This window comes from Paroedura picta, chromosome 6, assembly GCF_049243985.1.
Source record: "Paroedura picta isolate Pp20150507F chromosome 6, Ppicta_v3.0, whole genome shotgun sequence".
Classification (NCBI taxonomy): Eukaryota; Metazoa; Chordata; class Lepidosauria; order Squamata; family Gekkonidae; genus Paroedura; species Paroedura picta.
The window spans coordinates 61,400,239-61,415,251 of NC_135374.1; the positions used below are offsets into that span (position 1 = coordinate 61,400,239).

Here is a 15,013-nt window from a genome sequence, read left to right on the forward strand (position 1 = left end):
TAAGGCCAACGAAGTTTAATTCTGGATGTAAAAATTTCGTGTGCACGCACGCTTCATCAGATGCGCACAAACGCTTATACTGAGAATTAAACTATGTTGGTCATAAAGGTGCCCCTGAACGCAAACGTCAGTCTACAACACTCACTGTGGCGTCTGCGCATGCGCTCAGGATATCTCGCGTACTGCTAGGGGAACAGAAAGGCTGGCGTGTGCGCGTGCGCGGAGTGAGCCTGGGCTTGTCTATTGTGTAGTCAGAAGCTGGGCGCTGACTCCTGGGGCGATTGACGGCTTCTTCTTTCTCCCTTCGATTTCTTTGACCTGGGAAATGAGCGAGCAGCAAGCAGAGGCAGAAACCGCGAGGGATGCCGGAGCTTGGTTGCTTGTGCTGAGTTCGGTGTTCCTATGCAACCTCCTTAAAATCCTCTTGCCTTCCTGTTCCTCTGTAGTAAGTGGGTCACCTCCGCCGGGTTCTCTATGACGGCGGTTGCCCATTTCGGTTTGTTTCGTGTTTCAGTAGAGGATTCCTTCCACTCCAGTCGGGGTGGGTGGCGTGGTAGCTTAGGCTGCGGTGACACCCCTGACACTCCAATTGTATCCCGCCATAGTTGGAGGTTAACAGTGCTCCCTGTGTTATTCCGTTGAGAGTTTCATTTATGTCCAGATCTGCAGCAATTTTTCTTCTGGGATTTTAGTTCTCAACGCCGCCGTTTTAATTATTGCAAGTATGTGGCGTGGATGATTGATAATGGAGGCCAGGGTGACCAGAGAGCAAAACACATCATTGGAGTCTGTCCCAATGCTAGAAGTCTCTGAGCCAAGATGGGGGCTGGAGTGCTTGGCATTCAGTGACAATTTGGATATAGTAGGTATGTCAGAAACATGGTGGAATGAGGAAAATCCATGGGATACAGTCGTTCCTGGATATGAGAGCCATATGCAGGACAGGGAGGGTTGGGTTGTTGTTGGTGATGTGATGTACTCCAAAAAGAGAAGAATCAAATAAGTTAGAAAGTATTAACTCTGTTACAAAAGCAATATGGGTGGAAATGCAAGGCCCTAAGGGTTACTTGAAAGTCCGGTTGTCGGGGTCTACCGTTGCCCACCTGATCAAATGCTTGAGGCTGATTTTGAGAAACCAAAGGAAATAAGGGGGGTAATGAAAGCAGGTAATGTTATAATGGGATACTTTGGCTATTCTCACGTTTACTGGATAAATGTGTGCTCAAATCATGCTGTAGAAATGGGATAACCTAGACATCATAAATTACCGTTTACTAGAACACAGAGCCAACCAGAAGGGTAATCTTGGACATGGTTCTGAGATGTAGGGGTTGTCACACCAATTGGGAACAGTGACTATAATGCTATTAAGTTCAGTATCAAGCCTCTTTTGGTACCTGAGAGTTTGTGATTATATCCAAGTAGAAAACAAAAAACTGATTGTGCAATCAGGCATTTCATAGAAGAAAAGGTGAAATGGTGGTGAGAAAACTGGGCTTTATGTGTATAACACAAACCATATTCTTGGGTTACAATTTCAAGAGCTAGAACAGCTCTTATACTTGGCAAGTAGGAACCTGTTCATGTATTTAATGGCTGTAAGTCTGTGAGTAGGGTATTCAGTTGATCATATGTAAAGCTCAACAAATCTTGAGAATTAAGTTGCTTTATAGCAGGGGTGGCCAAGCTGGCTCTTCAGGTGTCATTGGACTATTATTCCCATGAGCCCCTTCTAGCACATGCTGACGGGCTCATGGACTTCTGAAGAACCATAGTTTGGCCACCCCTGCTTTATAGATACTTGCCCATTTTGTGCCTGCAGCATTAAAACTTTATAGAGCAAAAATGGAAATTGGGTTAGTTGCATGAACCTGGCTGCCATTCTTGCCTTCCCTTGTTGTGATTGGTGTACTGTGTTTTATTGTTCTTGTTACTGTTTTTAGGGGATTGATTTTATGTGACCCACCTCGAGCCTCCGGGGGAGGCGGGATATAAATTAAACAACAACAACAACAATAAAAAGTCTTAGCCCAGATGTGTTATGGATTGCAAGTCATCCAGTTTGGCAGGTTGAATTAGAACCTGTTCAGTCTAAATTCTTAAGATTATTATTTGGTACTCAAAGATGGATTCACAATATGATCTTGAGAGCGGAAGCTGACTTGCTTACGATATTGTGGCTTCATATGCTAGATTATTGGGTAAAAGTTTATTTAAAACCCACTAGTTTAAAACCTAGAGGAGATCAGCCCTGCCTGCTCCTTAGAAGGCCAGATCCTGAAGATGAAACTCAAATACTTTGGCCACCTCATGAGAAGGAAGGACTCCCTGGAGAAGAGCCTAATGCTGGGAGCGATTGAGGGCAAAAGAAGAAGGGGACGACAGAGAATGAAGTGGCTGGATGGAGTCACTGAAGCAGTCAGTGCGAACTTAAATGGACTACAGAGAATGGTAGAGGACAGGAAGGCCTGGAGGATCATTGTCCATGGGCTCGCGATGGGTCGGACACGACTTCGCATCTAACAACAACAACAAAGTTTAAAACCTGCCTTGCTAGCATCTGCCCCTTCCTCACAATGGTCTCTCAGTGCCTTGTCAAATTTTTATTGGAGCCTTTTAAACATTGTGATTGACATATATTAGTAATCTTATGTATCTTCCCCTTATTGATTTAATCCCTAAATATATTGATTTAGCATTGTTTAGTGTTGTGTTTATTACACTGATCCATTTGTTGGAAAATGCTGCTCAAACGACTGTAAATAAATGAATTTATAGGTACTGGGCATCAAGCTTGAAAATATAACTCTATTTTGCATTGATGATGTGTACAGGGACAAAATACATGTTTGACCATTCTCACCCCACCAAGATACCCAGGAAAAGGACTGGTAAGAAATTGGTGGCTAATTCTAAGCTGCTTTATGTTTTCTGAAGCAGCTTAGATTGCTTTCTGATATGTGCATATATGTGATTGCTACTTTGTATGAAATTAAATGCCAGCAAATATTTTAAAATAAAGTATATGTACTTTTTAAATGAACAAAAATGTAAAGAACAGTTCAGGCATTTTTTTCTTTTTTTTGGTAGATATCAAAGTTGCTACAGAAGGATGTTGAGCAGGAATCACAGATGAGGTCTGAAATCCAGGGCATGAAGCAAGAACTTGCTACCATTAGTATGATGGATGAATTTGCCAGATATGCAAGATTAGAAAGGAAAATTAACAAAATGACTGACAAGCTTAAGACTCACGGTACATATCTGCTTGTTTCACATTCACATTTTTCTTCATTGTCAGACCTTATTGGTAGACCCTTTCTCTTCCTTTATGTTAATTTTTTCCTAGACTAACTTTGTTATGAAATTCATAATATAAAACGTGATTTCTTCAAAATATCTCTGGCCTGTCACAAGCTGGTCATGTCCCTTTGTAGGTAGTGATAGGATTGTTTAATCAATAGAATGCATGTGTCTATTTGTGTCTTTTGTTAACTTGTCAGGGAAACACACACACAAACCTATCCAGCAGGTTAGTTTTATTATTTTCTTCTGGCTGATAGGCTTTTATTAGGGAATACCGAAGAATTCTTTCAAAAACATAGATCCAATAATAATGGGGATCCAAAATAATGTGAGTTTTTCCTTGTTTATGTTCAAAGTGGGGCCTGGAGTATCATGCATCTCAGTTTTTCTTTGCCTAGTGGTAAAAAAGACGTACAGGGGCATCCAGTTTAGTTCGTATGTCTGCTGACACCTTTTCTGTTGTCTGCCAAGGGTTTTTAGGTTTAGGGGCTAGATGCCACTTTTGTCCATCTGATTGCCCACTGGAGACTTGATTAGTAAAAAATATGCCTTGGCAACAGCAACCACCACAGCAGAAGGGTCTTCGGTCTGAGGCTGATTGCAAGCTGCGGTAGCCATAATGTTCTACTTCCTGTGCCTACCATGCTGAATCAGAATTCCAAAGATGCTGTTCAGACTAAAAAAGGTTGGGGGGCCCAGTATAGCCTGTTTAAATTGCTTTCATTTATTGAAAATACTAAAACTTTTAAAGGGGCAACAAGTGCCCAAGAATTTGTCAACTATTCTTTATACTTGTTCATTCGTTTGGTGTAGTGGTTAGGAGTGCAGACTTCTAATCTGGTGAGTTGGGTTCAATTCTGCACTCACATACAGCCAGCTGGGTGACCTTGGGCTCGCCACAGCTGACTGAGCAGTGATATCAGGGCTCTCCCACCTCATAGGGTGTCTGTTGTGGGGAGAGGAAAGGGGAGGGAAGATGAATGTAAGCCACTTTGAGATTCCTTCGGGTAGAGAAAAGCAGCATATAAGAACCAACTCCTCCTCCTCCTCCTATTTTTTTGCATTGAGACCAGTATTGGAATAGCATCACATTTCAGAGAAATAAGCATCTTTGATCACAGCGCAAAATATGTAATATGTGTGTGTACAGTTTGGTGACTACAAAGAAACACCTCAGTAATTTAAAGTCTTAAGTTTTTAAAACTTAAAAAAAACAAAACATTTTTTTAAACAAAGGAAAATTTAAGATTCAACTAGATCCGGAAATACAACTAGTCTAAAATTTGTATAAAATGAAGGTACTTACCTGGTGGTGCTGCTTATCTTAATGGCATCAGCACAAAATTTAGCAATGCAGATAGTTGTATGGCTTCCTCCGTCACTTAACAACTTCTTTATCATTTCCCTTGTCAGAAGGTCTGAATATCTAATACAGGTTTTAAAAGTTTGCCTCTAATCTTATCCATTTGGTTTCTCTTAATAATTGTGAAACAGCCTTGGGGGATGAATGGTCCGGCCTCTCGAGGGTGCTGGCTGCACCCTGATTGGCCCTGCCCCTATAGCTCCCACTCTCCCTCACCAAGCCCTCACCCCTTGCCTCACAGATGTGCCTGCCTGTTAGAGCCAGGCACATCTGTGACTCTGCCACTCCACTTGCAGGGCCCCAGGTAAGAGGCCCAGCCACGGGGGGGGGGGGAGCACTTCCCAAAGGCCTGGAAAGTACACCCGGGGCCTCACAGAGGCCCCGAGTGTTCTTTCCAGGCCCCCAGGAGGCCATCCAGCCGTGAGGGGTGGGGAAGAGGGAGCGCTTTCCCAAAGGTCTGGAAAGTACACCCGCGGCCTCCTGAAGGGCCTGGGTGTGCTTCCCAGGCCCCCAGAAAGTCATCCGGCCGTAGAGTGGGGGGAAGGAGCGCTTCCCGGGGGCCTGGCAAGCATACCCGAGCCCTCGCAGAGGAAAGCAGCTGGCAAGCTGACGGGGAGGACCCTTTCAAAGCCCATTCTTATGAACAGGCTTTGAAGCTAGTCATACTATAAAATGGGCAGTATAGCAAGAAGTACTCTCTGGTTTCTACTTGTCCACTATTACAAGGACATAATCTCTGAAATAGACTATGTAACACCCTTCCCAAACTGCTTTGGGCAGGGACTAGCATCTGGCCCATGTAAGAGCTCATCTTTGTTTATTGTTCTCGTGGGTGAAAAATCTTTACATTCATCGACCTAGCTGTAGAAGGTCTGAAAATAGATGTAATAGATGTAATTTTGCCTGTATAATTGGATTGATACTGTCTATAGGATTTTTCTTATAATCTTAAGAATAAAATCTTGAAAACTTAATTTATAAAAAAATTAAATCAGAAAATTCAAAGGGAGGGATATGAAATATTGCTGGGATGACCAGCCTTTATCTCTGTGACCATATGTGATCTTTAGAATTGGCCTAGACTTAACTAGATTTATTTCTGTCAGTTGAGTTTATTCTCATTTGTAATGTTTTGGATTACAGTCAGTGAGATTTATTTGTAATTAATTTGCTTTTGGATTTTTATGTGAGAGAAATTACTAGAAAATACATACATACATATATACATCTGTAAACCACCAAATTTTGTAAAATGCCAATGGAAGATTTAAACTTTAAACAGATTCCATTTCTTAGAAAGCGAAATAGTACTTTTGTCAATTAGAAGTAAAAGTATATCTCTTATTTGTAGAGATTACGTATATAAGAACATCTGTTTCTTTTAACAGTGAAAACACGAACAGCTCAACTTGCCAAAATAAAGTGGGTAATAAATATTGTCTTCTACATTTTGCAAGTAAGTAAATAAAATAAGTTTTCCTGAAGTGTACATTAGCGATCCCCAACCTGTGGGCTGCGGACCACATGTGGTCCGTCGACTAATTGGAGGTGGGACGCCTTCTCCCCCCCTCCCCGGCCCTTTACTTCATCCCCCCCGGCCATTTACAACACACTTCGGGTGTCATTGTCTCCCATCACTCCCAGATGGGACTATCTCGTTGCAGAGAAACAAGCTCAGGGTTCCCATTGATTTGTCATTGTCATGAGTTAAAATTTCCATGAAAATAAAATATTCCTTATGTTCATTGTTGTGGCGTGTCTGTATCTTATTTTGAAGGGATATTAAAACATTACCATAGCGATCAGAGAGCGCTAGGGCAGTGGTTGAGAGTAGAGGAGTAAACTACCCCCCCCCCACCGGGCCTCAGTAAAAGGTGTTGAGTGGTCCCCGGCGTTGAGTGGTCCCCGATGATAAAAAGGTTTGGGACCACTGGTGTGCATTATTTTAATGTAACCACTGTTATTAATTACTGTATGTTTTAACGAAGACTGTTTCATGTATCGTTGACTAGTTTTAATGTAAACCGCCCTGAGCCTTCGGGGAGGGCGGTATATAAAGATAAATAAATAAATAAATAAATAAAGTAGTTTATATATAGTATATATTATGGTAATATCTTTTCATAGTATAAATTAGAAATAAATTGGTCACCTCCATACTGGACATCTATAAGTGACCCTACGCAGGGCTGCCCTTCAAACTGATCTGGAAGCTCCAGCTTGTCCAGAATACTGCAGCATGACTCCTTATGGGAACTAAATCACACTAGTGTTCTCCCCAACTGCACTGGCTCCAGATCAGAGACCAGATCAGGTTCAAGGTTCTGGTACTAACCTTTAAAGCCCTAAATGGTCAGTACTTACAGGACTGCCTTTTCCCCTCCCCCCCAAAGAGCACTAAGATCCAGCAAACAGCAGCCGTCAGGATCTTCCACCCAGAAGAAGTAAAACTGGCCTCAACCACAGCCAGGGGTTTCCTAGCTCCAGCCTGGTGGAACACTTTCTACAAGGTGATCAGGATTTTCCGGGACCTTAAACAATTCCAAAAGGCCTGCAAGATACGGTTGTTCCACTAAGCCTATGGTTAAGGCCAGGAAATTAACACTGAAAAAATGCTGGCCTCCCTAGCCACAAAATGGAAAATATACCATCCAAAACATCAACCCACCAAACAAAATCAAGCTCTCTCTATAAAGTTAAAAAATCAGTTCACAAAATTATAAGTAATATAATTTTATTAATTTTAATATATTTGTTCAAAAAATTGTTTATTGGTGTAAAGTCAATTGTATGCATCCTGTTGTTATCTGCTCTGAGCCAACCAGGAAGGGCAAGCTATAAAAATAAAGTTGTTGTAGTTATTGTAAAGAATAGATCATTTTATTTTGTATTTATATTGAAAAGTTATATTAATAGGTATAGGAAGCCACTATAGTAAAGGCTGTATGCTGCCCTGTCTGGCTGCACCCAGTGGCAATTGGGCGGAAGATGCCTGGCCTGCAGAGCCCAGCCGGAGTCCACACTAGAGTCAGGTCAAAGTGCAGTCCGAGTCAAAGCAAGCAGAGTTAAGGGCGAGGCAAAGAGTAGTCAAGGGAAAGCCAAGGTCAGAGTACAGAGAAACAGTTATTCACCAAAGCCAGTCCAGTTACCAAGTGCGTAGTCAAAAGCCATTTACCAGAAGTCACAGGAGTTCACTGAGACAAGGAATATGAGCCGGATGGGAGGGTTTCTGCATATTTATTATTTTATTTCATTCATTCATATTTATATACCGCCCTCCCCAAAGGCTCAGGGTGGTTTACATATAAGTGAAACTATACATGAAACCATACATATAATAACATTCATATATTATTAATAAACGCTGAGGAGCCGCTGCCTAAAAGCAGCCCAGCTAATTGGCTGCACCTGGGGGAGGACTCACTCATCCTCCCCAGGAGCTATCCCAGCTGGGCCCCATCTGCTCTAACAGCATGCCTGCAGTCTTTGGCTCCTTCAGCGTTCAGCAAACACCACTCTTCTGCACCCTCTGAGTCTTTCAGGTGAACTGTCCGGGCTGGCGTGCATATGCGGCTGCTCCAAAGATGCCTCCTGGGAAGAGCCTGGCTGACTTGTGCTGTTTCCCCCTGCTGCACATTCAGGCCCCCTCTTCTGACAGAGCTGGGTGATCTATAACAGCTGGCTCAGCAGCAGGCCCTGGTTGCTGTGGCAACTCCTTGGAGATGGGAGGTGGTTGTGGGGACATGACAGGCTGGTAGTTTTAAAAATGGAAAATATAGATTGGGTCTGGTTTTTATAACTTCTATCCTTATTTGTCACAGTGTTTAGATGCTTATTCTGACATGCTGTAAGGCTTTGAGATGACTTATGAAAGGAAGAGACTGGTGGGAAGTGGCAACTGATTTCTAAACTAGAGTCTTAGCCCAGTAGGCAGCAATCTCCACCATTCTCTGGCTCTGCTTACTTCTGTTGATCTTATGGAAGTCACACACATGCCTGAAGAGGAAGTGTTAGAGGATTAGTCCACTATGTCACATCAGGGGAAAAATATTGAGAACTTGGCCCTCAGTTAAATCAGTTCAGACTTCAAGTAGGGTCATATGATTTCATGCAGCTTCATGCAAAACAATACCTTGCAAATAAAGCCATAGACAAGAGTGATTCTAGCCTAGCTGTATCATGTTTTTTTGGTTATTTGAGGTTCAGCATACACTCTGAAGTGGCACAGCCCAGTTACCTACAGTGAAAACAGTGCTGTAGGCCACCCTAGTTCTGCTTCTTGGCCTGGCAGCCAATCAGACGCAGATGTATCTCATTTGGGGAGCTCTGTGTCAGGTGGATTTAATTTAAACAAAATGTATTTAAATTACAATTTAAAGCACTAGTCAATGGCTCATTCTTGCTGGTTGTTATAACCTTAATTTTCACAAAAGAGGTGAAAGTTTTATGGCTAAAAATATTGATGGTGTAACTAAGTTAAACAACTTACCAGTTTCCAGTTTTTCAGTTAGTCATGTAAATCTTTTTCATTCTAGGCTGCTTTAATGATTTCACTGATTTGGAAATACTATTCAGAACCAGTTACTGTGCTTCCAAGCAAATGGCTAGCCCCATTAGAACGTTTGGTAGCTTTTCCAACAGGGGTGGCAGGTAAGACTATGGTACTTTTCAAACTTTTTTGACATTTCAGATATATTTCTCTTCTTAATAATACACATGTTGAAAAAGTTTCTGATATAGTATTTCTTGTTTCCCCAGATTTCTAAGTAGTTATCTCTCACAGTAATGCTCACCACAATAATTCCCAGTGCTGCAAACTTCTGGTTTATTTGTTTGTTTGTTTGTTTATTATATTTCTATACCGCCCTCCCCGGAGGCTCAGGGCGGTTTACATTAAATTTATAAACAATACATAGAACAGTCTTCATTAATAATCATACAATAATAACAGTGGTTGTAACAGAATAACAGTATAATAAACAGTATAATAATAATAATAATATAACAGTATAACAATGCAACTGTGCAAATGGCACAACAGGTCCAGAGCACTCTGGTGGAGTTCTGGGAGGAAGGGGGGGAAGCGGGAGCCCTTGTTCGTTGTTGGTTGTGCCTGGTCTTAACCAAATGCCTGGCAGAAGAGCTCCTTTTTGCAGGCCCTGTGGAACTGTTTAAACTCCGTCAGGGCCCTGATCTCTTCTGGGAGCTTTCCACCAGGTGGGGGCCAGGACAGAGAATGCTCTGGCCCTGGTCGAGACCAGGCAGACTTCTTTAGGGCCAGGGACCATTAGCCAGTTGGTGGCGGTAGAGCGCAGAGCTCTTTTGGGGGCATAGGCAAGGAGGCGGTCCCTCAGGTACACTGGGCCCTGACCGCGAATGGCCTTGAAGGTAATTACCAGAACCTTTAGTCTGATCCGGAATTCAACTGGCAGCCACTGCGGTTGGTGGAGAATGGGCCGGATGTGGGACCTCCACGGTGTTGCTGTGAGGATCCTGGCCACTGCGTTTTGGACCAGCTGTAGTTTCCGGGTCAAGGCTAAGGGCAGGCCTGCGTACAGCAAGTTACAGAAGTCCAGCCTAGAGGTGACCATCGCATGGATCACTGTGGCTAGGTGTTCCGGGGCCAGGACGGGCGCTAGTAGTTTGGCTTGGCGGAGATGGTAGAAAGCCAGCCACGCTACCTTTGTGATCTGGGCTTCCATTGTAAGGGAAGCATCCAGAATCACGCCTAGGTTCCTGGCGGAGTCAGCCGTAGAGAGCTGTACACCATCCAGGGCAGGCAGGCGCGCTTCCTCGCATGGTCCCTTCCTACCCAGCCACAGGACCTCCGTCTTTGAAGGATTGAGCTTCAGGCAACTCTGCTTCAGCCATCTCGTCACTGCTTCCAGGCAGCTGGCTAATGCTTCTGGGGGGGAGTCAGGGCGGCCATCCATCCATCAGGAGGAAGAGCTGGGTGTCATCGGCATATTGATGACAACCCAGCCCAAACCTCCGTACCAGTTGTGCAAGAGGGCGCATAAAGATGTTGAATAGGATAGGAGAGTGGACCGCTCCCTGTGGGACTCCACAAGTAAGTTGTCGGCGGTCTGATGTTTTCTCTCCTATTGCAACCCTCTGTCCACGATTCCGGAGGAAGGAGATCAGCCATTGGAGGGCTGTCTCTCATATTCCGGCATCAATGAGGCAGCGAGCTAGAAGCTCGTGATCGACTGTGTCGAACGCTGCTGAGAGGTCTAGTAATATCAGCAGTGCCGACTCGCCTCGGTCCAACTGGTGACGGAGGTCGTCCGTCAGGGCAACTAGCGCTGTCTCTACCCCATGGCCAGGCCGGAAGCCTGACTGGGATGGGTCTAGGACCGAAGCTTCTTCCAGGTACTCTGTTAGTTCGTTTGCAACAGCCCTTTCTATCATCTTCCCCAGAAACACTAAATGAGAGACGGGTCAATAATTGTTGAGCTCTCACGGGTCTAAGGATGTTTTTTTCAGCAGTGGGCGTACCGCAGCCTCTTTCAGTCCCTCTGGGAATTCTCCCGTTGTGAAAGATAGATTGATTATCTCCCGGAGGGGGCCCTTTATCCTTATGTCAGCTGTTCTTAAGAGCCAGGATGGGCAAGGGTCTAGTGGGCATGTGGTTGGCCTCGCTGTTGCTAGTATCCTGTCCACTTCGGTCAGCGTGAGTTGTCTGAAGTTACTCAGGGTTTTCTCCAAAGATGGCCAAGGGGCCTCTAGTTCACTTTCTGTATCTAAAGTTGGAGGGAGGTCATGTGTCGAGATTTTATCTGCAAAGTGACTCACAAATGCCTCACAGCTGATATCCAATTTGCTACTGTTTTTTTTCCCTTCAGCCAGGGCAGTGAGAGACCGAACTACCTTAAACAATTGAGCCGGGCGTGAGTCTGTAGATGCGATGATAGCCGAGTAAAAATTGCGTTTTACTGACTTCACCGCCTTAGGCCTTCATCTGCATTCTATAAGATGTTCTCGAGGTTTCGTCATGAGTCTTCCTCCAAACTCGCTCTAGCCGTCTCATTTCCCATTTCTTATTGCGAAGCTCCTCGGTGTACCAGGGGACCCGCTTGAGACGGGGCTGGAGAGGGCGTCGGGGAGCTATCTCATCAATGGCAGTCAGCAGTCTGTTATGCCAGTTGCTGACCAGGCCATTGAGAGAAGTGCCAGGAGGCATTGGATCCCGCAGAGCGTTCAGGAATCCAATCGGAGCCATAAGTCTCCGCGGGCGAGCTAAAATTTGCTCAGCGCCCAACTGAGGTGGGAGTGGTAGCCATAGCCGAGCCTTCAGGGCATAGTGGTCTGACCATGGCATGGCAGTTGCCGTGACCAGATCCACATTCAGACCTACGCCGAAAATAAGATCCAGGGTGTGACCTGCTTGGTGGGTGGGGCCAACAACAAACTGCGAGAGCCCTAGTATCGCCATGGTTGACACTAGGTCCTGCCCAGTTCTAGAGGACGGCAGCTCAGCATGGACATTAAAGTCCCCCAGGACCAATAGACTGGGAAACTGTAGCATCCAGGCCGCCACCGCCTCTAGCAGGGCAGGCAGGGCATCTGGTGGTGCATTGGGCGTGTGGTACACTAACCAGATGGCCACGCTCTCGATTGATCCCCATCCGAGGCCGACACATTCAATGCCTGGTATTGACGGCGCAGGAAGGGCCCTGAAGGAGAACGCCTCTCGGGTTAGGATTGCCACCGCTCCTCCCCGCCCCGCTGTCCAGGACTGGTGGAGGATAGAGAACCCCGCAGGGGCTAGGTCTTTGAGGATGATTGTTTCGCCTTTCCTGGTCCAGGTTTCTGTCACGAACGCCAGGTCCACTCTTTGCTCTGCAAAATACTGTAGTTTTGTTGTTTATTGACCTGACGTTGCACAGCACCAGTGTCAGAGGCGGGTTATTTACCTTTGCCTCCACCGTTGTGGTTACCCTTGTGGTGGTAGCTGCCTTGGGTATGGGCAACGTGGGACAAGAGGTTATGGGTTTTGTCTTTGTCTTAGACATAGAATGAAGGTGGGAAATGATAAACTTTTAACACATAATTCTCTCCTCAAAACAATTCCCAAAATTAGTAGTTGAAGGATGCTTCATTATTGATCTTCTAGATATGAGCAGACTTGCCATTGGACACTTAAAAGCCTCCGCTCTGTATGTCAGAGCTAGAAGCGTGTTCCCACCTCAGGAGTACATGTTCCTGTACAGCTGTGCCTACACTCTCAGTTCATCTTCTGCCACTGAAGGAGAAGATTGCGTTTTCTGGAAGCTTCCAACTATAGTCATGTCTGTGAGGAATTGCTCCACATTTGTTGGAGTGACTTTGGCTTTGTTCTTTCCATGGCTTAGTAAGCTCTTTTCAAGAAATGTCCCTACTGCTGAGCAATGATGACCCAAACCAAAACACAAGACCCATATCTGTTCTGTTTGGGTGAAGCGCATAGTATCTCCACATGTAAAGACTGCCAATGCTTCATTCCTAAAGTTTTGGGGGAGGGGGGGATAGGGCATCAGAATTTAAGGCAGCATAGTGGAGTCCTCATCCAAGTTGCCCCCAGAGAGAAAGTTCCCAATTCCACGTCCTCAGAATTGATACATTCAGCTCCACCATCTGATTCCCTGTTCCACAGGGACTTCTTTGAACCTCTAAATGAAGATAGAAGAGAGACTCTAAATGTGGCAAATGGAAGGTCTGTGGTTGCAAACCGGACTAAATGTTGCAGTCATCAGAAATGTTCCTGGCTATGGCATCGATGACTTGGGAAAGAGATAATGCTATTGCCCAACTTAGCACCTCGTTTTAAAAATAATAATTCTTAACCTTATCTCCTTTTTACTGATTTTATCTGTTCTGTTAAGTTGGGGCTCCTAACCTTTTTAAGCCTGTGGGCATCTTTGGGATTTCTCATTGCATGTTGTGGTCCAGCTGCAAAACGGCTGCTGCAGGGGGAAGAGCCACAGAAAGAGGTATGAGAGAGAATGTGGCAGCAACTGCCGATCTACCCAGCTAATTGAATATTCAGTGGCCAGTTGGAAGCCCTGTTAAAAATGTGCCCCACCTGACCCATCCACTTTCTAAAAACTTTCGGTTGGGACACCTGTTTTAAATAGTAATTTTAAATGGATATTATTATTCTTGAGAAATCAACCAGCAAATAATATCTTCACACTGAGAGAGGGAAGCAGAATGTTGAAAACAAGGCTGTTGAAAACTCTCAAGAATACAGCCATGCAAAGAAGTATTTATTATGAATACTTCCTACAAAACAGTTGTGATGAAACTATCACTAGCATTTTTCTTTTTCATGGTTGTCTTGAGCTAATATGGTATGATTCATCAGTAACTTCAATTGCTCAAATTTTATTATATTGCTAACAAGTCACAACCAGCTTACGGCAACCCAGTAGTGTTTTCAAGGCTAGAGTTGTTGAGAAGTGGGTTGCCATTGCCTGCCTCTGCGCAGCAACCTGGTATTTTTTGTTGGTTTTCAATCCAACTACTACCCTGCTTAGCTTTCAAGACCAGATGAAATGGGGCTACCGTGGGCTATCTAGGTCAGGGCCTTCTCAAATAAGTAAGAGAGAAACTGAGAGAACAGCTTCTTCTGGAAGCTTTTGTTCACTTCTAAGTAATAGTTCCCTGAAGAAATTCCTAGTGAGTTGTGCTCATAAGTATACAGTTAACTGTAGCACCAGTCTGCATGGAAACTCCCTCTTGTACTCGGGTTTATTCTGTACTTTTCTGGCTCTTCAATTATCCCCCCCCCCCCATTGTAGAGCTATGTAAAAAGACCTTGTTGGTTGCATTTCGACATTTGTTAAGTTTGATGCCAAAACTGTCTTTACCTACATAATACATATGTGTATTTGGGTTACTGATAATACTATTGAATTACAGTACATTTTTCTTTTATTTTCAGGTGGTGTTGGCATTACATGTTGGTTGGTGGTTTGCAACAAAGTAGTGGCCATTATGCTTCACCCTTTCAGCTGAGAAAGGATTCTTATTTCAATCTATTTATTACAATTAAAAATACTTTTCTGATTCCTTTGACTGTATTCTTATGACAAGATTTTGCACCAGTTGGTTTTGATACTATATCCTGTGAAAGGAGAAGTAAGGTTTAGGGTAGAACAATAAATGATTTTATTGTAACTTTTAATATTTATATATTGTCTTATGTGTAATATTTAGCCTTAGAGTCTTTTAGACAAGTTATTGCGCTTACTGGTTTTTGTATTGTGTGGTCATAAGCATTAGATAGTGAACTTGTTAACTCATCTTGTAAGGATGTATTAAAGGTGAATAATAAAAGGAAAAATACTTCGCCATATGTAT

The 15,013-nt window shown here is 43.9% G+C and overlaps 1 protein-coding gene across 1 annotated transcript; it reads left to right on the forward strand.

Annotated features, from left to right (window-relative positions):
- Nucleotides 1-187: 187 nt before the first annotated feature.
- Nucleotides 188-15,001, forward strand: GET1 (guided entry of tail-anchored proteins factor 1). Its single transcript, XM_077342730.1, has 5 exons — nt 188-445; nt 3,091-3,256; nt 6,058-6,125; nt 9,205-9,319; nt 14,595-15,001. The coding sequence occupies exons 1-5, from the start codon at nt 326-328 to the stop codon at nt 14,666-14,668; spliced, it is 543 nt and encodes a 180-aa protein (XP_077198845.1). The 5' UTR covers nt 188-325; the 3' UTR covers nt 14,669-15,001.
- Nucleotides 15,002-15,013: the final 12 nt, after the last annotated feature.